This window comes from Falco biarmicus, chromosome 15 (genome assembly GCF_023638135.1).
Source record: "Falco biarmicus isolate bFalBia1 chromosome 15, bFalBia1.pri, whole genome shotgun sequence".
Lineage (NCBI taxonomy): Eukaryota > Metazoa > Chordata > Aves > Falconiformes > Falconidae > Falco > Falco biarmicus.
The window spans coordinates 11,820,021-11,847,679 of record NC_079302.1 but is presented as its reverse complement, the minus strand read 5'-3'; the positions used below and the strand labels follow the sequence as shown (position 1 = coordinate 11,847,679).

The following is a 27,659-nucleotide window of genomic DNA, read 5'->3' as shown; positions in this document are numbered from 1 at the left end:
CTGTCAATCCGCTGTTTTGCTGTCCAGTTAAATGGAAGAAGCCTCCTTTCCTGTGGCTGGGTTGCCTCTCGTCTTTGTCTTGCTGGGTCTAGGAACAGGGGTACGTAATACAGTCAAAATACACTCTAGCCTGTGAAACAGCAGTCTGACAACATCTTACCCCTCCTTCCCTCCCAGACTCCTGCCGCCTTATTTGAGCAGGCACAAGTGTTAGGGTCTGCAGCCCATTTCTGTCCTACAGGCTGCATGCAGCCCAGACAAATACGAGTTGTAACCTTTCTCTCTCTCTCTTTTGAATGTATTTTGATAACCGCTCTCCCGCCCCTTCTTTTAATCTCTCCAGGTTCGTTTTTCCTCCAGACACTGGAGTGCTTTTTTGGTCTTTCAGTTCTACACCTTTCTTACAGTATATAAAAATCAGGGCAAAAGTCAGTGAGATTTGGCAGATGAGACTCTCTGAGAACGTTTAGTCCCTGTGTCCCAGGGCCAGGCAGAGCTCCTCAGGCAAGCGGATTCCCCGCAGATTCAGCACGGCTTAGGCAAAGCTGTGCTAGAGCAGCTCCGCTCCTTCGCCTCTCCTCAGCAGCCAGGGTAGCAAGTACAAGGTTTTAGTTACCGCGGATTAAAATGCAGATGGGTAGCACAGGTGACCTCAAAGGGGGATTCCCACGGATTAAGACCAGCACATGCTGCTGCCGTGGTTTGCCTTGCACTGCGACACCAGCTGGGACACAGCTGTCCCTTTGAGATCAGCTACCCTTCATAAAGGCTCCAAGCTGGTGCTTCTGGAGAAAGCAAAGCCAACATTCAGGCACAAGGAATGGTGCGCTAAGAAGTGCACCGTGGCCTCACGTGCGTCTGTGTGCGAGGGCAGCGGGCTGGTGTGCAGATCTGTAGTGCGGATCTGGAAACATCAGGCTTCCAAGGACTGCTGCAGCAGGGGGAACTGCTGAAGTGCTCGCAGGGCCAGTAAAACCCAGAAAAACATAAAATTCTTTCTATGACATAAACCCCTGAAAGTGTACGAGTTGACTCCGTCCGAAGGCTGGCGTATTGCTTAGAGACTTCTCTAGGCTGAGTGAACAAGTTTTTAGCTAGGTTAGTCCCTGGCGCTGCGGGTGGCAGACAGCTGCCCCATGGGATGCTGGTGTCCCCAGGTTCAGCAGGGTTAGTCAGTCATCAGGCTCACTGCCCAGCGCGGTGGGCCCGCGTGCTGTAGCAACAGATACAGCACCTTGGCGAGACTGTTCCAGAACAGTGCAGGCTGCTCCCCTTGGTGGCATTTATCAGCAGAGAAAACACAGGAACCATCTTTCCAGGCTGCTGCCCTGGACTCAGGAGAGCAGCCGGCGGGAGGGAGGCAGCATGGCATCTCCTCCGGTGGGTTCTGCGTTGCAGATCTGCCGAAGGTGGATCTGGCATCGGCTCTCACCCAATGCTGAGCAAAGTCTGCGTGCATCCTGCTCTGCTGGGAAACCGTATATCAACACGCTCACGCATGTGAAAACACGGCCCCGATCATATTGCCAAGATCAGTATATCCTAGGGTAATGTGCTGTGTGACAGTCTCAGAAATTAAAGTTGCCTCTGGGCTCCTTAAATTTATGCATCTAAATTGCACCAACTTTTCTTTAGAAGGAGAAAGAGAAAATACATATTTGGGCAATACAAATTAACCTTTTTCTGGGCCAGAACATTTCCCTATTGTCCATGTCTTGGCTCCACACCCCGTCCCTGCCGTGCTTTGCTAAAAGCAGCGCTCCCTTCCAGCAAGGGAAAATCACAGCTGCGATTTCCGTGAAGATCTGGTAGAAGTGTCACTCAGGCTCCTGATACATTTTCATCTGCCAAAGAAGAGCTGAGAAATGTTTTCAGCCACTTTCTGTAAGACTGTTCATATTACTGATGAATAATGGGCACTTCTTATTACGACTTAAACCCTGCGTAGCTTTCTATAAGCAGTAAGAGAGAGCATCAATATAACCGCAGTCCGGTTTTTACTATATAGTGTACTAAGCTGCTCTGCAGAGTACTTATTTGTTTGATTAATTTTTGTTTTCTACAGAGGTTTGCTGAGAGCGAGACTTTAATCACAGTGTAGTCATTTAAGAATAAGTTATAGAATTATAGCTGAATAATATTCATTCAACAAGGACTCGAAAGACTAAATCCATCATTTAGATCCGGTGCCTCTGAATGCTTTTATCACTAAAATTTGCTAAATAATAATCTGATTTTTTTCCCCCCACATTGCAGGTGCTCGAAAGATTATTTCAGAAGGGATTTAACGTGGCAGCTTCATGCGGTGGTGGGGTGGATTCCTCTCAGTTCAGTGAATACGTGCTGTGTCGCGAAGACAGACGACCACAACCTACCCCAACAATCAGAATAAAACAGGAGCCCCTGGACTAGACCCTACCCGTACTCCTTTGTAACCGTAGAAGCGTTTAATAGTCCCTTATGTGAAACACTAAGGATTTGCAAAACAGTATTAGCAAACAGATTTTGACTTTATGTTGCCAATTAGTGGTATTCTGAAACTACCTGTCACATAGCCAGCCATGAAATGCATTTGAAAAACCAGTTGTCTGTTTTTCACGATGAAATTCCTGAGCATGCTCAGCGTACCAGGCCTGCTGGGAATGTACTTTGGGCTGAACAGCTGTGGTGGTGAAAAAGGCAAAGCTTCACAAACCCCTGACCCTAGATCGGACTTCTGCAGAAAGACCAGTTAACGCAATTTGAATAGATCAGCAGGAGAAACGGCTCTGTCAGCCTTTCCAACGATACCCCGATGCTGTGACGCGTGGAAGTGGGCACCTGGGCGAGGAAGATGGTACACTAAAAACTGCACTGAGTATCTTCCCTGACTGCCGCACCTCCTTCATATCAGGCGTGCTTTACACCTCCATACATTACATTACACTTCTGTGATTGTACTCACTCATGCTAGCAAATGGCTTATTTTTATACAACATTTCCAACTGAAATATCTCTCTCTGGACAGAATCCAGAACCAGAAAAGGACCAATTTATAGTCAACTGGTGCTCAGTACTAAAAAAAACCCCACAACAGACGAAACAAAAAAGCGACAAAAAATTTGGCAAGGCCAGTTAAGCCAATATTTGCAAAAGTAGGGATCTGGAAGCACAAAATGAAATGCCATCCACCATCACACGAGGGTCACATACCTGACGTGGAGCTATAGTTCTCTTAAAGCCAGTCTTGTTTTGACTCAGAAACTGTTAAATGTTTTGCATCAGCCAAGAAGCGTGGTTCTGCCAAGCAAGCTCTGTCACCCCTTGTTACTTACTAACCATGTTACAAGCCCACATTTAGGAGGAAACATTAAGAATTTTGGACGAGCCTACTCTTTATGGGTCTGGAATTTTTGCAAAAAGATGTTAAAACCCTCTACTGCCATTGTCCGATGAAAGCAGTCCACCTTTGGTTTCGATTGTTTTCCCTGTTATTTTAAACTATGATTACAGTACCGATTCCGTAGCTGCCCTCCATCTGCACAGTTTTCTCTGTAACCGAGCCCGCTGTCTGCAGGGGGTTACTGCTCCCCCCGCATCGGCATCGACTCTGACTTGCAGGGCTTCCTAACTCAGGAGACGGCACCGTGCTTGCAGGTGCAAGGTTATAAATAGCATTCTGCTAAATCCTGTTTATTGCTGTTTAGCATGATTGGGTCCTCAATAACTAATTCATGTGTTAATCACAATTCAGTTTCGCCCACGTTAATTTATAGAATACTGTTGTAGATGCTGAATTTTAAAACTCTTTTTAGATGCATAAATACGGCCGTATGGAACAAGGGACAGAGTACTAAGTGGTCAACGATTCTTTCATGCCAAACGATTACAATAGGGCAAAATAACAAAAATCGTGTTTAAGACTATTATTTTCAAAAGTGATGAGCTGTACTGACTATCCAAGGCACAACCTAGGCAGGGGTCTAATTTTTGGAAAAGGGCTGGATACCTGTCCGTGGAAAATCGGACCTCTGCAGGTGTTTTCTATCTTGGTTACCCAACTCGAAGATCTCTTCTGGAAATCTTAGCCGATACGTGTTGGCCTGCTAACTTAGCAGAACAGTTGAGCAAATCTGTCTACTTTAAAAGAGTTGTAAAGTTATTTTATTTTGTGGTTTTATACTTGTACAACATTCTAAAGTTGCTAGGCATTGCCATATTTGAATATATGGCACAACATTCACCTTTGTATGTAAGATATCTGTAGAATTGTATATTATACATTTAATATTGTAAAGAACTTAACGTATAATTGTCATGTATTTGTGTATGCACATTTCTTATACAGTACTTCATGCCATAAACATTTCTGTAAAGTAAATGATCAAAAATAAGCAAGTAGGGTGGAACACTCACTGTATCTCCCATGTTGTTTGAAAGAGGTGAGAATTTTTGATTGCGTCTCCTCTGGCCTTTATCCATTCAGCTTAATGTAGCCATGTCTTACAAAAAGGAAAAAAAAAAAAAAAAAAAGTGGTTTATTTATTACTTTCAGACGTTGAGTTTACTTTCAGTTCAAAGTATCCTTAAATAATCTGTTCGGCTTCTTGATTTAGCCGACATACACTTCTGTCCAGCCCTCCCGCACCGGGAGAGCCCGCAGGAGCGCGGCTGAGCGCTCGTCGGTGGCGCACACTCTCCGTTCGTTACCTCTCAGCCAGGGGAGAAAGGCCAACACCTCACGTTTACATTTAATCACAGGGGCCCAGTTCTGCCACTGATACTCAGGTCTGCCGGGGCTGTCTGCAGGCGCCGAGTCCCCGCCGAGTGCTGAGCACGTCCAGCTCCCGCCGAAGGTGCAGGCAGGCGGCCCCCGCCACCTTGGAAGCAGGATGATGCTTTTAGATAGGCGTAGAACATTGCAAGTTATTTGTGGTTGGTTGGTTTGTTTTTCTTCAGTTTGGTGTTTACCGTATTTTTTTTTATAGCTCAATAAAGCAGCTCCAGTACTTAGGGCAGCTTGCTACAGTGGCATCGTAAAGGGTTCCAGGCTGCGCCAGCCAAGTTAAATGTGAACTTGAGATGGAAAGTTTGAGCCATGACATCACAACATTGACTGCAAAATAGCGCTAAGGCAAGGAAGACATGTGGAAACAATCACTTCGTTAGAAGAAATATGCCTTTTTTTTAAAAAAAAAAAGTTAAGCTAGGACATGTTCTTTTAGTTAGTAACTTCAGGTCACTTATTTAAAGTTTATTACAGTTTCATTTATATCTTTTTTACTTATTTCCCTATATTTTTAGGCAGCAATATCAGCAAAAACTGATTTGAATTTTTACTTCTGGCCTTAAACCGTAGCAACATAACTTAATTAAGAACATTGCTCAGCATCGCTAATACAGGTTTTAAACTACCATAGAAACTCCAGCAAAGCTGTGGTGCGCAGCCAGCAAATGGTTTTGTTATGCAGGCCAAAAAGTAAATGCAGCCCGGTTTTTCACCTAATTCGATTGAACAAAATTGTTCCAATTCGCTGTTGCTGAGCACTGAAACTGGCTTGAAGAACACGAGTTTTCACTAGCACTTTGTGTACAACCCTGTTACACCACTGTGCTCCCACGTCTCGGAAAGAAAGCGAAAGAGAATGTTATGTTGTGCTTACTGGACTAATCGCTTTTGAGAAAGCAACTGTTGAGTGCATTCATTCACTGTATTAATTACATCGAGGTTTGTTGACAATTTTATTAGATGTTTGACAAGGGATAAGAATCAGCACAACAAAACATTGAAGTATTTGGTTTTAATATTTCTTTGTGGGTATTCTGTTAATATTTTAATGCAAAATGTTTCTGAACAGTGCTTAAGAACTACAAGACAATGTGAAATTCATGTTTGATAAATTAATACTGTATGTCACTCGATGTGTTACTTTAGTAAATTGTTTTATTTCTTTACAAAATAAGTACAAATAAGGGAGTATGTTTTCACACAAATTGGGGGTATTTACGAGTATGTACAGAAATCATCAAAATAACGTAATTCTAATAAACACAAGGCCTTTATAAACAATATGTACAAATTATCAATACATTTAAAACATAATTTTACACTTCCTGGCCTTAAATACCTTATGAATAATCTTTTGGCTAAATAGCAGCAGTATAAATTTTCTTCTGCTTTTCATAAACCTTAAAAAATAATTAAAACTTTTGTTTTTAAAACTATTGGACAAATAGTTCTATTTGTGCTTTCACTATGGTTTCCCATCAAAAAAAAAAAATATTGCCTCAAAAAAGTGGCAAGCATAACATAGTAAAAATTGAAAAGATAAATAAGCAAATGTCTCCCTTCCATGGTTACTGATAATACTGTTATGTCTGAAGTACAACTTGTGCCCACCTGCCTGCTCAATATTCCTATCCCCATGCCATTTAAAAGACTCACACTAAACTTCACTTGGCTTTAGTGCAGGCCTCTTAAATTCCAATTCAGCAAAGTGTTTAAAAAGCATTCATCCCACCTTTAAGTACTTAAAACTACTCATTATGCTTAAAGTCACACGCTTATTCATGAGCCTCTCTGGACTGGAGTCCTCGGGTCCAATCGTCCCAGGCAAAGGCATCGCCAGTCCCACGTGGCGCTGCCCTGCCAGCCCCACGGCACCGGGCTGCCGGGGGTCGCCCCTGCTCTTGGGATTCTCCAAGAGTGGAAGTGGCCCCAAAAAACTTAACAGTGACTTTAAAAATCCATATAGAATACTCTAAAATCTTTACTGAACAATACTCTCTTTTAAAACCACCATTAAACCATACTCTTTGCAATAAATAAATTAACATATTTTTTAGAAAATAAAATGCAACTTTGAATCATGTTACTAACCAGTTGCTACAAATGTGCAAAAGGTTGAAGAGCTTTAGAAAACAACTGGAAGCTAGTCAAGGTAACTAAGCTGGGACCCAAACACACAGATTTCATACACTTCGGATTTGGTTCAGCAATTGACTCAGGAAATGAGCTGTGCAGTAAAAGCAAAAATCCTAAATGTATAAAATCTGTGAGCGTGTGCAGTGGCTATTCTCTTCGCTGTGCAAAAAATTGCAATTACAACTCATCTAAAATAACAACAGGTATCGCCATGGCTAGTGAGTGGAAAGAGTGCTAGTAAAACTAAGAAGAAAACAAACCCAGCACCGTACGTGAACATACAGGTTGACACCACGGTTAGGTCCCAATCCTCCTTGCCGTGGGATGGTTTAGGTGAGCCATTGCCGCAGTCTTCCCATTTGCGTCACTTCAACGACAGCTACTTCAGCCTTACCTAAAATGGCCAAGTGGAGCAAGACTTTGATGTTGGTTGTATCTGTGGATTTAACATTTGAAAACCTTTTGCACATTTTTTTTTGTGTTTTTTATAGTATTTTTTTTTTTTTTACATAAAGGGGATTTATTGCATGTGACAATTTTACAAAACAAAATTACTGGAACATTGACTTCTGAAAAAAATAGAAGGCACATTAAAATGACAGCTTTTCAATGCAAGTTGAGCTTCTGTATGGAGAAATCAGTACAATTCTTGGCTTTATTTAAGCAAAGCTCGATAGAGCAGGAGAGAATGGCTCATTTCTCTTTCCTGTTCCATGTAGAAGATGAAGTCCCTGAGGTTTACGCGAGTTATTTTCTGTCGTGCATACTGCCTGGATGAAGGGGTCCCCAAGCCAGCCTGGCTGCCACCAGACATACCGAGACCCTGCAAAGAAAACACAGCAAAGTCAAAAGTCCTGCAACAGTAAGGAGTTTCCTCGTACTCTCAGGTTTACGAGTACTAACTGCTGGATAATTTTAAGCCTCTTAAATGGATTATTATGAGCCTAATTCTGAAAGTATTACATGAGATTTTTTCCCCCTTTTTTTTTTTTTCCCTCTATTCTTCTGAGTCTCACCAAGTTAACCTGAGTAAAGGAACTCAAGTGAAAAATGCATGTGAGGCCAGACCTTGTTCATTTACAACTCGAGACAAATATGTCTGACCAATTCTCCTGCTACGGTCATGTAAACCGTTGACCTATTTGATCAGTTTAATTTCAGGAGCCTTTTAAGGACAATACTATGCAGCAGATAAAGCCATCTTTAGTGTATCAAACATGCACACCGTCCTACTCCAACTCCTGGATCTAGGACTGGAGAAAGGTGAGTGGTGTATCAGGATGTTGCTACTACAATAACCTCGGCAGCTGCAAGTCCCACGGGGACCCGATTCTCTCCTCTGGAACTGCTGAAGAGAAAGGCTTTAGTGTGGGGAGGTACTGAACAATCTTGCTCAAGTACACAACCAATGCTCAGCCGAGAGATGGAAAATTACATAGGAAAATCACAAAGACTCGGACCACGCGATGATAAAGTCTTTAAATGGATTCAATGGTACTAAATTACTACATACCTCATCCTGGCTTTCTATATAGACAGAAAATTCACAACCCGGGCCCGAGAACACTGTGATCTGAATATTTAGAAATTGAAAGGATGTAATTACAGGGTCTCTGCAGTCTTGTTGAGTTTAAAACCGAAACCTGACACACACACACACACACACACACGTTTAACCCCTTTTTCATCCTTAGGAGACCATTGTTTTGATTAATTCCAATTGATTTCTGGCAAAATAAAATGTTCTAACTTAGAAAAATAGGTTCCAACCTCTAAAAAGATTTAAATTACCTTTCAAACCTCTAAGACATCTGGCAAAGCTGTCAATACTTTTAAAATCCCAAAATCACTTACAGTTGCTCTTAATAACCTACCTCTCGTTCCCCAGGAAATTCATATTGTAGGATCTTGATTCTAGCCATTAAAAATACAGTTAAGTGTAATTTTACTACTGAAAGTTCGTAGGAGAAACATAGATGGCTTATTGCAAGTAAGACATGGCAGTCTTCTCTGTTACTTTTCTCCCTGTGTAGCAGCAGTCAGACTCCTTGCAGAACTATACCATTCAAGTTACTTCTCCTATACCTGATCATTAAATTACATTAGTGGGGCAAATCCTATTCTCTTGTAACCGCAAACACAAAAGGCCTAATGTAGAGAAATGAATGTGGCTAAGCTTGCAGGCAAGAGAGGGAGAAGCCCACAACCTTTGAGCCACATGAGTAATTGATCTGAGGGATTCTGTTCCCCAGTACAGAGTAGTTTTTGTTAATAGATTAATTGATTCACCACCTAACCTCACTGCTCATAGGAAAAGCATGTGCTGCAGCTGCAAGGGTTGCTCATCCACGCTGAAGCCAGACACATCCCCAGTGCACAGTCCATTTATTTAGCAGTGCTCTGAATTCAGCCTTTACACAAAAACGCTTTGCATTCCTGAAAGCAGCAGCAGCGTTTAAACTCGTACTCTTTATCTTCTACAGGTCTGGAACTATACCCTACCTTAAGCTGCCTCTCACCTGCACTCTGCTCATGCACTCACTTTGCCACGGCTGCTGCCACTGTTTCCAGCTCTCCCAGAAACTATGTATATATGTTTATTTTAAATCAAGCTGCCTCAAAAATATTTTTCTTGAATCTTCTCTGTTCCCCAAACATCTCTCCCCCTTGCCCCAAGTAAAACTTATTTCAGATTCATCTTAACTACAGCTCCTGAACAATGACAAATACACTTGTACAAAATGCGGCCACCTCAAACACATCTAAAAAATACTGTCCATAGCGTGCGGGACTAGAACCATCCTGCACTTCCTTACCAAATATTAACAGAAAAGCTACTTAAGTTTTTAAATTTTTCTTCACACAAAACCATTTCTTGAATCAGTTGAGGTACATTTACAGCAAATGACTGCTTTCTATTTGGACAAAGTAGCTGGAATTAAGATGTGGTAAGTCATATTCACTGCATTTATCACTTGAGATACTGAACTTTTACGTAGGAAGAACATATACTTAATGCAACATCATAACATGGCATTAAGCTATGCACCTTCCTGATTGCACTTGTAAGCCCATCAGTTACCTGAAAATTCTGTAATTGTTTTACAAAGTGGAAAAAATTGTAACAATTATTTTAGAAAGTGCAGAAGTACATCTGTAAACCGACAGAACAGTAATTTATATCTGTCAATATGATCTCTAAATTGAAGACCATTTTTTTTGGTGCTGCATTGTACTCAAAATTATTCTGCAGATGCTACATAAAAAATATAGACTACTAAATGCCATGATTTTTTCATTACATACATGAGGCAAGCATAGTTAAAAATAACTGCCAAGAATAGTGGAATTGAAGAAAAATCTCAAGAAAAACTCAAGAAAAATCACATTTTTGATCAGCATAAGAGACTTTACATTAACCCAAACAACGCCGGTGTTGTCTGTATCTATGGCAAGTAATAAGAGTTACAAAGATAAAAGCTCTAATAAAAAAATACATGGTTGTATATTGTTTACATCCTTTATTTCCTGGCCTGCCACACTGAAGCTATTACCAAATCACACCCACTCAGATACACATCAGTTCTAGCTTTTGTATCAGTGAACTTCTATTTATAATTTCAGATGTTCCAGACCAGAAAAAAAAAATGTAATTTATATACGAACCCTTTCTGCCTCTTCATTTTGAGACTGCTTACATACATGAGTTATAGTGACTTCTTACCCCTTCCATCCCATCCTCTCCTCCTCCCCACTGCCTCTCCTCCCTTGCTGCTTCAGTCCTGCTTTCTTGTAACACACCCAGGTGACTGCCTTGAACTCGGCAATTGCAAATCCAACAGGACAGCAAGGAAGCCAGCAGACAGCGTGATTTTGTGCTACACCTGTTCCTCGGGGGGCTACAGAGGGATGGGCTACAACAGGGCTTACCTGAGACACCCCCCTCCTCTAAGTGCTGCTCCCAGCTGGGACTGAAGAGAAAAATCAATCCACAGAAAATCAAATGCAGGAATTTACAAAAACGCCATGGCGCTGTGCTCTCTGTTAACCTGTAATCCAAGACCCGCTGAAACAGTCAGAGTCCGTTTACTTTAATGGGCTTTAATGCGCTTCAGATACGCACAGCTGATGTATATATAGCTTACAGTATTTTAAATAAGTATTGAGCTGTCAAGCTCAATTCAACTGTTGGAAGCTACCTAGTTTGAAATTATGGCTCAAGAAGAAGAATCACAGTAATTGTTGGTTCCGTGTGCACATGTTGAAGCACTTCTGAACTCATGCCAGACGTGACAAGATCTGGGCCACCCATCTCAGCCTCTTTGCTATTTCCATGATGGCCCTCTATGAAGAAACTCATGCTGTTGGAAAAGGAGAATAAAAACGGTCCCAAATAAAATATTGACCAAAGACTTGGCAGATCACTAGGTAAATATACCACAACCTGCCAAAGAAATACACTCTCACACTGACAGGGTAGAAATTAAAACAAATAGTCCTGTGCACAGAGAAGCCAACGAAGCCTCATTTCCGACAGATGTCTCACATTTCCCTGGTACTGCTTACCACAATAAACCCGGCTCCTCTACGGAGCATTCCTCACCTCCTACCTCCTCCAGAAGTACTCTCAGTCCGCTGTACCCCCCTCCCCCGTCACAACCTCCCCCCACCTCCCAAACCTGCACCTTCTTCAAAACAGTCTCAGAACTACTCCGTGGTCGGCTCTTCTCCCACCCTCACTTACCAGCCAGGCAAGTGCTGTCCCACGGGGTGGGTGTCCCACGGGGTGGGTGACCCACCAGGCTGCATGTGCTCATCGGCCACCCAGCAGACACATGGCCCCCAAGCCAAACCTGGGCTTGCCGAGCTCATCCTGCAGCCTTCTCCTTGCTGGCGAGACCAGCAAGTCTCTCTTTCCTGTACCTAAGCCAACAGTTTCCGTGGAAGTTGTAGGGACTTAAAATCTTGAGCTCCTTCCTACCTCTGTACCCCCTTCTGCTGCCCGCCCCCCCCCAGTCTGATCAGTATTTCCTGAAAGGTTTAAAAGCTACTGGAAAAGAGGGCTGAGACAGATACACCTCTTCTGAAATTTTCATGGACAAACTTCCTTACTGCTCAGAAAGTAAAAATGTCTTTATGCATTACATTACAATAATTACAGCAGCAGGTGTATGAAAATTAAACCTAGTAACTCTCAAAAGTGTACTGTGTTCCTTGCTCGAGATAGAAGTGCTTTCATGTAAGAAAGCACATGTAATACAAAATCTACACTTATTTTTATGATCATGATTTCTACCGTTGAACAATTACATCAATTTTTTCACAAACCCATATACCTTCAGCTCTGAATTACAGAACCACGGAAATACAGTACGATATTCTTGTCAGGAAACACAAAGATAAGGGCAAATATAAGACTGCATTTAATATTTTATCCATCCTTCCTTCACCAGAAAACAATTCAGTCCTGACATCTCTCCTTTGAACATAGTCTTGATCTGCGGCTATTGCTTCTCTGTGACCCAGACAGACAAGGCAATAATGATAAAAGATCTTCTGGTTTTCTTCCCAGGCTACATGGCACATCCTCGTGGCAGACTTTCACTTCAAGCCAAAGTCTGAAAGTAGGAATCATACAGTAACAATTCAAAGCCAAGCTATCTATGGAGTAAAAAAACCACCAGGAATTTCGTCTCTCCAACCTCTGTGCACTGAAGAGGAGTGGGAAGATAAGGTATATATTAGACTGCTCTTATGAATAGGAGGTTTTGGTTCATAAGAAATATTCAGGAGATACTGTGCAGCAATGATGTTTACTTGCATAAAGTAGATCTTCGGCTGAGAGGCACTTTGTACATGAAAAACAGGTATAGTATTATGTATGATTAGCTGTCCCACATAATTTAGGGTTTAATTCAGCACCTACTGAGGCTAATACTAATGATTTCACTGAATTAAATAAGAGCCAAAACATCCTTAAATCAGTATTCCCCCAAAGTACAGAAAAGTAATTAATAACTGTTTGTCAACACCTCAAAGATTAACAGTACTATATGAAATATAATTATATCCACAAAAGGATTGTGCATCTTCATATGCACAATACGGTGGCTTTACAAGTGTCTTTAGAACGATTCATCACCAAAAGCTATCATTTAGGCCTTCAGATCAGCAACATTTACGGGGAGGATTAGATACCATTATTTCTTTGGAAGCTAGTTATCTTCATTTGCAAACATTTTTATCCTGTACTATTTTAGCGCAACTGTTCCTACAGACTCCGTTTTGGCACGCGTTGGCTTGCTACACCCTCTTGGATGCAAATGCATCTCGTTTCCCCTGGGCACATAAACACACACCTCGCCCTGCAGACAAACATCAGAAAAACTGATTTGCACAAGTATTTACAAGTACTTCAAATACCAACACAATTGCAACATTTCAAAGACAGCATGCAGTAATTTTTATATTAAGAAATAATGAGAGGAAAGTAAATCATACTAAGACGTGGATACAGTGAAAATTTTTTCTTTAGATGGGATCACTTTAGTTTATAATTACATGATGTTATTTGAACCCAAAGAAATGGGCTGCCATTACAAGAAGAATGCTTTATATGTACCTGCCTTTTGCCTTTACAACGGTAAGCTAAGTCACATAGGCAAGCACTGTTGTAACTGAAAACCTGCTCTGTAAAACAGCATCACACCAAAAACTTCCAGCTGAGAGAACCTGGCATCTATTGCCAACCGGACCACCTATTCCTCTGTTCCTTCCTCTAAGAGAGTGTTCCCCCCACAAACTGAATGAGAGCAGGGGCAAAAAGCAGGCAACGTGGCATTTCAGTGAGAAACAATTTGGGAAGAAGTCTGCCCCGGTGGAAATAAATAATGCAAACAAAGTGTAAGGCAGCTACGGGCTATGACATTTACCTGCTCAAGGGAGATGGGTGTGCAATTCCCAATCCTCAACCGGTCATTTTGAGGAAGAAACCAGACTGCAACTAGTTCTAACTTTGTAATCAATTTCTCCATGTAGATCTCTGATAAATCACTGCGTTAGCACAGAAAGAAAAACCCAAGTTTTCTCCTGTACAGAAACGGCTCTGCATTCTGTGAAGACTTTTAACCTTTTTAAGATCCTTCAGTGTCCCTCACTCTTCGCTTGGTAGGTGATAAAAAAAGATGCCTTGTATTCTCTGCGATTTCTTGCAACACAGTCACGATTTTCTTAGTGGTGCAGGCTCCAGGTCTTCTCATTTCCTTTGTTCACGGACCTGCTCTTCACTGCAACTATAGATCTTGCCAACATCTTTATCCACAAACATCTCATACCTATCACAATTCACTGCCTTACTTGGACTTAAAAGCAATGACAATTTTACCTGATTAAGAACTCTAAGTTTGGGCTGCATTCTTGGCATGGTAATTATAAGTGGAATATTCTATTTATCCTGTTTCCATCATACACATATATTTTCATTTTGCTTGGAATGTTTCTCCTCCCATGCTTTCCAAATGTTTAATCAAGTGTTGATCCCTTTGAAATACTAATCCTGCCAAATTTTTTTATTGTTATTTTTCAGGCATTGTGGTGCTTTTACCTTCTCATCTTTCAATATTAGCATGGCGGGTGTGCGTGTGCGCCTGCCTTTCTTTTTTTTTTTTTTTTTTTTTTTTGAAAGGACTTGCCCATCTTACTCCAGCCCAGTCATGCTGTACATCTGTATATTGTTTCTCATTGGGAGTCAAGAAATGTCAAATCAACTTTGGGAGAAGCCCTACAGCTCAACTTGCAGTATTCACATTTTCCTTGAATTGTATTTGATTCCCATCTGAATTTTCTCTTGTGGTAATCCTTGATATTAGTTCAAAACCATCTCAGTTTTACATACTGGGTGGTCCTTTCTTTTCTAACTCGTATGATTGTGACTTCCATTTAATCAGAAACTTAAAATAATTAAAATATTCTTGACATTCATCAATCTCTAGACACATATAACTGTAAAATTTAATTGTTCAAATATCTAATTAAAATATACATAATTGCTGTGCAGTAAAGGTTGCTTTTTTGGTCTGTCTGTTAGTGAAGACGTGCTGAGCAGAACAACTGTAGGGGAGGGCAGGGTAACTGGGGGACTAAATTCATTCATAGCTGGTTTTGATGAAGAAAAAATCAGCACAAACAAGTGCATCATGACATTTCACGTGCTAGCTACGTCTTACCTATTTAGGGTGAGACACAGATACTATACAGCTGTTTCACATATTGCCAGTCCTCCTGTGGGAGGGGGGGAAGAGAGGGAGACAGAGAGAAAAGTATCTAAATCTTGAACACAAAATCACTTTCTCAAGTCTTGAGAGCATGAATTGCCCTCATTCATCTCAACTGACTTTCCATTCTTAAGCTTAATTATGATGTATAACACCCAGACTTTAAAATAATTACGTTTGCAACTGTTGGCCACCCTGCGCACTCCCAGCAATTGTGCAAGTGCCAATCAAGTGACTTTATGCACCACTTGCCAAACAAAGGGCAAAAATAGGCACAGATCTACCAGCTCTTGGCACGCTTTATTCCCGTGCAAAAATTTGCTCACAGATTAGTTACTATCTATGAACAGTGGTATACACCTTTCCCTATAATTTCCAGAGGCTCCTCTGTGGATTGAGGGTAGTATACGGCCCTAATTCGTACACCCAGCTCATTAAATAAAACACAACAAAGCAGGCAATGAGGTTATCTCTGGATGGAGTGGCAATAAAATTAAGCCCTAAATGCTAATACCTTCAGCTTGCAGGATAAACACGTTGTCAGAACACAGTCCCATGTACAGCAAATAAGACGTTAACATCTGTAAATAAAACGTGGAAGACGGCTAACACTCTTTCCATTACTGTAAATATCATGGAATATAATTAAGGCCTGGCGCATCTCAGACATCGGGGAGAGATGACAGAGTTCAGCAGGGAGAAGTCACTGAATCATTTAGCCACTCATTTCTTGATTTCTTAACATTTCTGTTTCTTACATTTAAGTCTCCCTCTTGTTTGTTCAGAAAATATTTGAAAAACTTAATTCAGATTGGCACAAAGAACTCCTGGAAGAATGACTGCAAGAAGGAAACAAGGTGGGCTTTCTTTCCTGCAGTCATCAGTAAGCTTATAAAAGCCCCCATTCAGTATGTTCTTTCATTTCCCTTCTACAGTACGAAGACAGACCCTTACGCATCATGGTCACCATGTGCTGTTTATCTTCCTCAGGTCCTTTATTTCAGATGTGAAAGCTCTGCTCTTAGTCGTCCCTAACTTCTCGTCTCTAACTTCTCATCTTTACTACCCTGGGAAGTCTGGATATGACTCAGACTACCTTAAGAAAAGAAGAATTAACAAGTAAATATCCCAACTATCACCACTTTTCCTTTATTAGAAAAACCCACAATATGTATACTTATTATTTAAAATAAACTAAAAATCAGATAGCCAAAATAGAATGTTCTGTTATGAACAACTCTAATTAAAACTGATATTAAAATATATAACAGGGAATAAGTTTAAGACACACAAAATCACCTAATACCATAAAACATGTGTGCATATTGAACAGCTATTACTAACAGGTCCCGACAGTTGACAACAATCGATGTATCAACAGACAACTTTCTCCTATCTATTGACTCCCAAAATAAAATAAACGTGAACATTATATAAAAAAAAGAGGGTTGCAACTACAGAAGACAAACCCTTCTCAAAGTACTAGCCAAAAACAGCGGCTCGTGATGGGATTTTTTTTTTGGCAAAGTTAAACAAAAGGCAGTGGGGTGTAATATATTCACCGTCTCTGGAAGGGAGCTGGCACAACCCATCATCAGCAACGTGAGAACTCGAACAGATGACGGAAGAGGGCAACCGAGCAGACATACGCCAACGTACACACGCACACGCATGGAAAGGGATTACTAAATTAATTAGAGAGGCAAGTGAAAAAACAACATGGAATTCAGAATGCGCTCAATAGTATGGAATGATGCTACTGGCCTATTTTTACCATTGGCAATAGGAGAGGAAGAACAGTTAGCTCTAGTAGGAGCAAGTGCATTATGATACAACACAACATGAGCATTATAAAATGCGAGATGAATCTCAAGCCCAGAGGCTCTTTAGCACCACTCCAAATCACAACTCCCTGCCTTCATTTTTCTTCTTTGCTACCATTCCACTTCTTCTCCCAGTACTTCTGACTTTATTAACCCTTTTTTCTCTTTCTTGCCTTTTACCTTCCTATTTTCATGGTGTCACATCATATTCTTTAAAAAGTGTCTGAGTAATAACAGCAGAGATTATGGATCAGAAGTCAGGTTTTCTGAGGTACTCTAACCCAGGGAAGCTCCAGTTCCTTCCAATAAGAAATTTATCACTTCCCTGGCACCTTAATAAGACAGCGTGCTCTTCTGAAAATCTGGCCCCTGATTAAAAGTTGCAAAAATCATAAATCAAATCGTAACCTGTTTTTAATGGTCTGAATTCAAGTGCTGTGAATTTGTTTTTTCTTTAAATACTTTCCCCAGAAATTCAAGTATAACAAGCCTGAAACAGACTTCCTGAAATACAAGCTTCATTTTAGCTTTTTGGGAATTGGAAAAGATACAGTTGCATGCTATTCCTAATTTTTTGTACCCCTTTCCACAACAGTGAGCTCTGTTGTGCAGCTTAACTAATTATGGCTTTGTCATTAACCTGGCCTGAAATTATGAAATCAGTTTTTCAAGAGCTTTTTTGCTCTTTCTAAAAACCTGAATTAGGATCACTGATCTTTCCACACAGTACATACAATGTGCTACCTGGACGTGTGCGGCAGTAACATATGGTACAGTAGGTTATAACTATTTTACCATCTGTTCTATCTGAACTCTAACCTTGATCATCCATATCAGCTTTTCCCACTAACTGCCACAGTTCTTAGATCTTGGCTTCCACTTACCCTTTTAAAATTAAATTGCAGCAAAACGCACAGCCAGATTATATGCTGCTCTTCAGAAGCCTTCCCTGCTCCCCAGGTGAACAAAATAATTCTTTCAAAACTACAGGGTTTTGTTTTGTTTTGGTTTCTTCCAGTCAGTAAGACAAATCAGCAACTAGAACATTCTGTATTCTAAAAATATTGCTCAAGATGATCCTGCCGTATTCTTTACATACTACACTCTTATTTAGAAAAGTGCATCACCTTCAGCGGGAACTACATTGGACTCAACGCCTTCCAAGAGCAAACTTCAGGTTTTTAGCAATGCTCCCCACAGTGCCCGACTCCGTCTCTGTCTAACCGACTCACACTATGAAGCAGACCGGGTCTAATGTGTTTTTTGCATAAAAAGCAACATTATTATGGACAATTTACCATCTTGCTACTCTGCATACCCATAAAAACTAAACAGCATCATATTAAAAAAATAAAATGTTAATTCTATGGCAATAAACATCAGTTCTCCCCAAAGTTTGGAAAAATGGACAGATACTGTAAATCAAGAGACGGTATTTGAAACTTCTACTATTATTGGGGTTTTTGCTTTGTTTGGGTTGGATTTTTTAGTGCGGGGTGGTTTTTTTTTTGGTTTGCTTTTTTTTTTAAAGACTTGCATCCCATGTCATCAAGTTCTATTTCATATAGAAGTTGGAGTTTGAAAGTCTAAGCTTTGATTCAAGGGATTGCCAGAACAGCTCATCTGGTGGACTGCTTTCAAATTTAGTCTGCCTTGTTTACAAAAACTCAAATAGCTACACAGTAATTAAAATTCATGAAAGACCGTGGCTTTGGCGTAATTTATACATACCCATACAAAACTACTACATACACACAGACATATGGAAAACATAAATATATATTTAATAAATACTAATGATAGCCACAAGAACATATGCACCTCTAGTTTTTATTATATGTAAATAAAACATTAGCACTTGACAGTACTAGTTCTTATGGATGATGATCACCAATTACTGTTTTACAATATCTAGAGTTAACTCAAAATATTAAATCATAACAGCTCAGTAAACTTCTCTGACTCATTATCAACTGAACCAGACCGTAATGCCTACACAATGAAAACTACATTTGTAACAGAATACCTTTGTAAAATGATTCAACTTTTGAAATTACGATAATCCCTTCTCATTAAAAGTATTGATATCTTCTCCGTTTTGAAATACTGTATCATTTCTACAAACACTGTTTCCCTTCTGATTTCTGTTTAGTATCTGAGCAAAAGGGGAATTCGATTTTTTGAATGTGTGAAGAAATCAGTTCATGAGATATAATTTTGCTTTTTCACACATGAGTAGTTTAAATATGTTATTCAATGTTCTCTAGAGGCACAAACATAAGGCATGTAGGTTAGAGAAGACAAAACTACTTACTAGTCTGCTACCTCAAATGTCTTTCAAAATATGCAACTGAAGGATATAATGGAAATTATTGTTTAATTAAAGAATACTGAATTTAGTTGTAATCAGGGTCCTATTACACAAAGAGCACACAGTGACCATATAAATATACAGAGGTCCTGAATATACATATATAATGCCATACATGTTTTCCTATCACACAAAAGCATTATATATATTATAGCTCTAGATGGGGGAAGACAGAAGTACTTGTTTTCTTTTGGACTTTATGCTAAAAGAACCTCTTCCTTCCCTATACAATGCAAGAGAAATAAAAGCTTTAATGGGTAACAAGTAGAGTTTACACTTTGCCTTTCCTCTCCAAAATATGACATTAGCTCCGCCTCCCCTCCCAATTCTCTTTTGCATTCAAATATTTCCACCTCTGCATAAAAATGACTTTTATCATGCAGTTTTGCAGACTTTCCTAGGCTGGCACCCCAGGAGCATAATCCTGATTCACAAAACAAAAACATCTAATTACCCCAGCTGCATAATTCATTGGCCCATAAATAAAAGTTGGCCAACCCATGATCTTATCTGGCAGACTCTAGGGAGCAAGGGTGGGAATCTGGCTTTGGGAGAAACACTGGTCAGGGCTGGCGGCAGCCGCTGGGCTTTGCAACAGGAGGTCGAGCGCTCCCCTTGGGTGCCTTGGTCCTGCCAGGGAGAACAAGGGCAAAGGAGAGGGTGCCATCCTGCAGCCTGGAACTTGTACACTTGCAGGCAGTTAGTCCTGTCTTTAGTTGCTCACTCTGCTTGCAGGTGAATCACTTAACGAGAGGTTTCTATCTGAGCTGTGATCCTCCACAGCCTAGCACGCTGCAATGAGCCACGCGCACTTTGTGATTAGCTGAACTGCAGTAGTAATGAGCAAGAGAAAATGCTTGAATTTGCAATACTGTGAGTAAGTATACACTACAGGTTTGCTTCAGTGGTACTGAGAGGCAAGACTGTAATTTGAAAACCAGACATTGCTCAGATGACAAAAATGAAACGCACTTATCGAGTATTCCTTACTTTGCATCTATTTTTCCTATAATGCTGATGAAAAGCTCCGTACATTTGCACTATTCTGGCAAGCTTCCCAACAGCAACAGATACCTTTTAGATACTGTCTATGGAGAATTTCTGCAGGTCCTTTTATTATTACTTATTTAATTTACCAGAGTTGCTCTTAAGTTCCATCTAGCCTTTGAAAAACAGCGTCCTGTTTGTTTTCATGATCAAGTAGCTGCAATTCACTAAATTACAAAGCAAGACAAGACCTGGGCCACTCTTGGTGCCAGCTAGCAAAACACTGTATGGTGGGTCTCACATGAATTCCAAATGGAAAGAAATTATTTTTTAAAAGAACTATGAATTGGGTTCTAACGTGTAATGTTTTGCCACATAATAAAGACTAAGCTGCAAAACATTTCAATTCTCGACAATGTTTTCATTCTGCGTTATAACAAACATGAGTGGCAGACTTGTCAACCCAGTGGCGGAGGCACCATTCATCTTTCATCTCCCAGATCTGGGCTGCAACAGACTCACTTTCTCAATAGAAATGTCATCTTGGAGCCGAGAAACCTTCTTGACAAATACGTTTTTGAAACGGATGTATTTTTGCTAAACATTTTATCTTTGACAAAAATATTTTTTGACAGAGAAAGCTGCATCGCAAATTTTTTCCACCAGGTCTAATAACAAGAAGTTAGACTTTTAGGGCCTAAGTGGGGAAAGTTGTTCAGACTAGGACGCCTTGCTGACTGAGATGAGGTCTCCCTGGCTACAGCCCTGACTACTGCTGTAACTACAGTAATGGAAATATATGTCCATTAGCCATTGCGCTGTCTTGATTTATCTGTGTTTACCCTAAACCACTAAGCTACAGGTCCCCCCTCACTGTGGCATTCAGAGCAAAGCTACGAATGGGACCTAACCCTGCCTCATCCTCCTCGGCTGGTCTTCACAGCTATGTCTGAATGACTACTTCATGTACTTAAGTAGTAATTAACAACAGAAATGTTTAGAATAAACGAGTAAGGACAGGGCATTGGAAAAAGAGTTAACAGATGTCCTTAACATTGCTGCTGGCCTAATAACATTGCTGCAGTAATTTATTTGATGTGGAGTTTATTTAGCTGCTGCAAACATATAAGGGTTATAATAATCATAAGCAGGTTGCATTAAGCACAATACATCTTGGATGTGTAACATAGTGTTAAAAATAATCCCAGAAACAGTATGCCTTAAAGATATTATATGTGCAATATCTTCCACAATCTGATTGTGAAAAGCTAGCCAGAAAGCATCTTTCAGACTTAAAGAATGATTTTAAAAAAATAGAAGCCAAGACTTCCTTCACAGATAATTTTGCCTGTATTTTGGGATAGCAAACATCCAATTCAAACATCAAATCCTGGCATACTTCAGTAAGCTATCAGCACAGCAGTGCTGCCTTTTTTCCTTTGAAAAATGAAAGAATTAAATTCAAAACAAACAACTTCAATTTAACACCAAACTACAGGATAACCAATCTTAAAAATGTCAAATTGTAATGGATCTTAATACCCATATAAAACACAAAAATAGTGGCATTGTTCCTTGGTAATGCATAGCAACCTTACAGAATTTCAGTGAAGGAGAAAGAAGGGAAAAACACCTTATTACTTCTAACTCCTGCGAGCCATTTTGGTCTCCAAAGGTTTTAGACTGCCTCAGGCCATGTGTCTGCAGTGTTTCGGGAAATGACTTGCCTTCGCACGAACACTGCTATGTTCTGCAGCACTGCTGCCCCCCAGCATCCCCGCTCAATTTCTATTTAACTCTTCCTTACCTGTATCAGCCTTTCCCCCCCTATTTTGCAGCAAGATTTTTGAAAGCTTTTGCTTAAAAAAACCCCAAACCAAACACGCCACAGAAACACAAACCAAAAACCCCTCTGCTTTTTCTGACAAGATTTCTCAGAAACAAACAGGGCCAGAATTTATCTCTATAAATCTTGGAGAGAAAAGGAAATCCATGTTAAACTAAAATATTTGGAAACAAAACTAGTTTAGCTAGCAATCGTCATGGAGCTTTGAAGTTTGATATTGCTTAAGCGCTTGTCTGTTTTACCTCTGTTAACAAAGAATAGTTAGAAAATAAAAAATCATCAACATCCCCATAGACAACAATGGCATGACTAAAATTCTTCACCTATCGCTGTATTTAGATTTTTAATTACACTCCCAGCACCACATTACAGGCTACAATTAAGTCCCTGGATAAGGCCTCATAACTACTAACCAATTTGTCTTAGCAGCAGTGTATTAAAAGTAATAGGAAATAACCCATCTAATATATTGGGAAAGAGAAAGATTTAATCCTCCATAAATTTTTTTTAAACTCACTTAGCAGAGATGTTTTGTGTTTCCCTCTATTTTCTGTAAAGATTCAAGGCTATGCACTGCGAGCTATTTTGCTTGATAGCTTTTTTAAAAACCTCTAGAAAATTCGTAGCCAAGGTCACTGCTGATTGACTCAAAATATGACAGTGAGGCTACTAAAATATTCTGTTCATCTCAGAGGTTGAGTAAGCAGCTCTAACTAAGAGGAAAATCAATATAATACTTCACAGTGAGGAAGAAAATGGAAAATAGTTTAGCAGTTAAGTGGTTAATGCAATTCCTAAGTGTTCAGCAATCATTGCAATTTAGTGCCATTTCGATTATTACACAATAAACAGACCATGTTGTCTGGAAGCAAATTTTTATGAGTATAGCTGAAGGGGTTGCAACTTATTTAGCTGCTGAAACTCTAAGGGAAAGAACATTTCTGAATGCTAACACTACAGATCAGAAATATACAGGTACACTAGAAAGGTTATTTTTAGGTCACTACTATGGTAACTAACCACACTGACCTTTAAAATTAGTATGCAGTTCAAGAAAAATGAAGTTCAGTAAAATCCTCTAAACAGGATAATTTTAATAAACAATATTGCACATTCTTAGAGCAGAATGTTGTCACTTTTTTACAGCTATTAATTTTACTTTTGTATCACAGCACCATAATGTAATATATAAGGGCATCACGATGCAGAACTGACTAGGAAAAAACATGTAAACAGCCAGAAAACTGATTAAACTATCATTAATTTATGCTTAAAGAATTTTTAAAAGATTAGGAACTGCTATATTTATTTTCACAGAACAAAATAAAACTGCTAGCTAGAGAAGAGCAATTTTTCATATCACATGAATTCATGGAAACATTCATAGTAGGTTTAGTTAAAACCATCTTTCTTTGTCTCATTTTGTTGAAATACAGAACTTTAAGTGAATTTCAAAAGCAAACCCAGTTCGACAATTTATAAATTCGAAGACAAACAGGCCAAAGTTATGTTCAGGGCAGATGAATAGCATGAGATTGAGTGTATGGTTGATGGCAGCAGGGACTCAATGAAGAAAACAGTATTTTGACCAAAAGTACCATTTGAATCCGATGTACTAACGTTTACTTAGACAAAATTTCAGTTAGAATCATGGTTTTAATAAATAATATATTATGTGTCAGTCCATTAGGTAAGAAATGGAAATTTTGGCTGGTCATAAAGGTGTGCTGGCTATTCAACAAAACCACCGTTACAAAGAACATATTAACAAGTAGTATGCTGCAACCTGGAAAGATCTGATTTACCCCGTCAATTTACAGTCATCACACACAGAACACAACCGTTCTGATTTCATTAAGATTAGTCTCAGCCATGTTTGAGACTTAGCCATGTCTGAGCCATGTTTTGCGACGCTACATCAAACGGCTGACGGTAAACGAGATGCATAGTTAGAAAATATTATATGTATACCCTTCCATATTCCACATATGTCTGTATTCGTGCATATATAGAGAGATACACGCACAAGCATTTTAGTCTGGGTTATACTGTATACCTTATTCAAATTGTGGCTCTTCCAGAAGAATAAAAAAATAATTTTGGAAAGGGAAAATTATTATCTGCATTTTTTTCTAGGCTCAACGTGCTTTTGAATAACATTATTCTTGAAGTGACTTTTAAATGCCTGGATCACAATTTCTGTGAAAAGGGGGGAAAAAAATCTCTACAGCTAGTGGGAGTCTGGGTCACCAGTACAGTTTTCCTGTGTTCCTTGAATACCGCATATACCCACACCTCTTTGTAAGTCGCAGGCAGGATAGATGGGGGGTGGTCAATTAGTAACTCTATCCACCTTTAAGCCCCATCTGAAGATGAGCTCTCTTGCAATATATGCTGTATGAAGCCACAGCAAGGGACAGGCACAGTTAGCAATCTCACAAAACCCCCTGCAACACAACAACAACAACAAAAAAAGAGAAGAATAGATGATAAGCTGTACTAATATCCTCGTTTTACAACCAGGGATCTCAGTGCAGCCATCGGAGCGACCGAGCTGGTCCACTTCCCGGGACCACCCAGGAAGCGACAAATCATGGCAAGGGGATCCAAACCTCTGCGGAGGACTCTAAACACAGATAGGAAAACTAATCTTACACACGCTGGGTTGAATATTAATATAAATGTTTTCCAGGTTAAAAATTCAAATGAGAAAGCACAGACATACACATCTAATCTGTCCATGTTTAAAACGGGGCACCCAGGGCAAGCTGATTTCTCTCCACTGGTGCTAATGGAGCTACACTAGCAGACATACCCTTTTTTCTTTTTTCCTATCTAATTCATACTTATGATAGCTTTTCCTATTTTTAAAAAAAAAAAAAAAAAAAAGGCAGTTTATAAAGAGGTAGTGACATGGCAACAGGGTCTTGTTTCCAAAAATGTAAAGCAAAATCTTAAACTTTTCTGAAAATATAAGGCCTACTGGTTGGCCTTCCCCACCTTTCCATGGGTTAATTTTGCTGATAGCGAATAATCAAATTTGTCACTTTTTGAAAGCCAACCAAGACTCCGAGCATTCTTCTTGACATCTTTTCAGCCAAGATTGCTTATAGCTGTTGGCCACTGAATGAGCTTATTTAAGGAATGGAAGGTTGTAAGTGTGTCAGCCAGATGAGAACGCTGAACAAGAAGGGAACATGGTAACACAACAGGTAGACTGCCCATATGGAAAACTTTTCCCCAAAATTAAGTCTCTCATCAGCAAAGACATTTGTTCTGTTGGTACTGCATGTTACAATCTCCACATTTATGTTAAAATACACCCACCTGACACGTTATTTTTCATTTTGCTACTTGACCGGTATTTACACAAACAAAACCTAATTTCAATTTAAACAAAACAAAAGCTCATGTAAGTAGTCATTCGGAAATAAGGTTCCACCAATATTACATTTTCCAGCCTGACAAAATAAGAGAAATATAAAGCAGAAATAATTACTGTCTGACACTAGGAAAATGATGGTGGTTAACTACACAGATTTAGCTTTAAAATACAATTTCACTGCAATATCATGGCCACATACAAGTATTCAGTTTTAAAAAGAAACTGCTAATTCAAAGGAGACAGTGGAAGGGAGTGTTGTGCGTATAAATATATATTCTTTTCATCTATTTAGTGTGCAAATATATTTTAAATAAAATAAAATGACAGGCAGGTCTAAAGACTAAATACGAAAATACAAGAATGTCAAATGAACAAACTTTTTACTCTGCAGTTTTTATTTTATTATTAGATGCTATTCCTAACTTGTTAAAATTGATCAAATAGAAAGCTGTGAATAGAGAAAAAATTAAGCCAACTAGAAAAGTGTGACTTGGATTTAATATTTTATAATTGCCAAGGGACATACTGAGATCAATGAATTTTTGCCCGAGATGAACGTCAGAAAGAGATGTACTTCAGTCTTTTAGGGAACATTGGTCTATTTAATTCTTGTGTCTGATGCATGTGAAATATGCCTGTCTTGGCCTTCTTTCTTGCCTTAAGGCCATGCTGGAGGCAGACATTACCACTTTTAATAGGCCGCCATCTGAGGAATGGCAAGGGATCCAATAACCCATCGACTCTAATGGATTTGCCTGTTTATTCACTTACACCTTTTTTTGCAGCTAATTTTAGTTTTGCATGCTGAGTTGTTTCACTTTAAATTAAATGAATAGAAACAAAGGGGGAAAGACTGTGCAGCTAATAAACCATGATTATTTTCGAACTTCTTCGCAACAGGATCCTCCATATACCAAGGTATATCACTTGAGAACAGATTCACTGCTGCGTTTTTCCACTTGTTGTCAAAATTAACAAAGCTTCTTTTATATTTAGTGAGACAAAAAGTAGGTTATTATAAACTCTTGCTTTTAATGTACTAATGATTTGCAGCAGTATAAAGCACCCAGCTTCAGATCATTATGAGGGTTGTGAGCATCTTCAAAGAATAATATAGGCAAAGTTAATGATTGTACAGCATTATCACCAACAAAAATAGTATACAGTTTAATCCAGCCCTTCATGTATACTTTGAAGATCATATGTAATACATAATGCGTTACTTATAAACCAAATGGAGTCCCTCCAGATACAGAGAAACTCTGAGTAATAAAAATTTTGACTACATTTGATCCTTAGGAAAAATATACATTACAGGCTAAAACTTATTAGGGGATATAATCTCTATATTTGGATTGCATTAATATTTTGATCCTCTACAGAAAAGTTCTTCCTCCCTTTCCTTGGGAGACAGCCTCTTGCATCTCACCCTCCACAACCTGTGGGTCCTCTGCAAAAGCTACTGTCCGGCAACCTCTTTTACCAGACCCATCACTTCAGTTGCTTTGCTTTTCTCAGAAAGGCTGAAACAAACTTACTCAGGGGCCATCACTGCAAGTCTCAGCTTCAAAACAGTTCCGAAGAGGCCTTTTCTCAAAGTCTGGCTGAATCTCACCATTCTCAGTGCTCCCTAGTCTCCATCAGTTAAGAGAGAGCAGACAAGGGCCAGGTGTCACCTGCTGATGAGGGGTCATTCACTGAAGCTCTGCAGGAGCCTTTGTGTCCCTACCCTGGGGGAATGCATCCCTTCTGGGTACACCAACAGCCTTCTGACAATTGCCTGCCCTGAGGAAATCACTGTCAGCTTTCTGGCAGCAAGTAATCAAATCCAGTCAGGAATCACCTTTTTTTAAAGGCATAAAAAAAATACGGCTTATACTTCCAGAAAGAACAGACCAGTCTCAGTCCCCGAGGTAACCAAAATACAGCACCTCCGGGGTCATCACAGAAAAAACAACTGCTGAACTGGGTCAATCCCCGGAGACTCCTACTTCACTGGTGTAAAAAACTTTTTCTTTTCTATAATAACATCTAATAAAATACAGCAGCATTTGCTCATTTGTTCCTTCT

At 39.7% G+C, this 27,659-nt stretch overlaps 2 protein-coding genes across 5 annotated transcripts in view; one reads left to right on the top strand and one right to left on the bottom strand.

The window, feature by feature from the left end:
* KCTD15 (potassium channel tetramerization domain containing 15) overlaps positions 1–5,164 on the top strand; it is a 45,554-nt gene extending 40,390 nt beyond the window's left edge. For all 3 annotated transcript variants that reach the window (XM_056361110.1, XM_056361109.1, XM_056361112.1), the window contains one exon: positions 2,257–5,164. In XM_056361110.1, the coding sequence (XP_056217085.1) occupies positions 2,257–2,412 (156 nt within the window). In that variant the 3' untranslated portion in view covers positions 2,413–5,164. The remainder of the gene's footprint in view (positions 1–2,256) is intronic.
* Positions 5,165–5,905: 741 nt separating this feature from the next.
* Positions 5,906–27,659, bottom strand: part of LOC130159440 (transcription initiation factor TFIID subunit 4-like) — a 146,272-nt gene continuing 124,518 nt past the window's right edge. For both annotated transcript variants that reach the window (XM_056361105.1, XM_056361104.1), the window contains exon 15: positions 5,906–7,727. In XM_056361105.1, the coding sequence (XP_056217080.1) occupies positions 7,560–7,727 (168 nt within the window). In that variant the 3' untranslated portion in view covers positions 5,906–7,559. The remainder of the gene's footprint in view (positions 7,728–27,659) is intronic.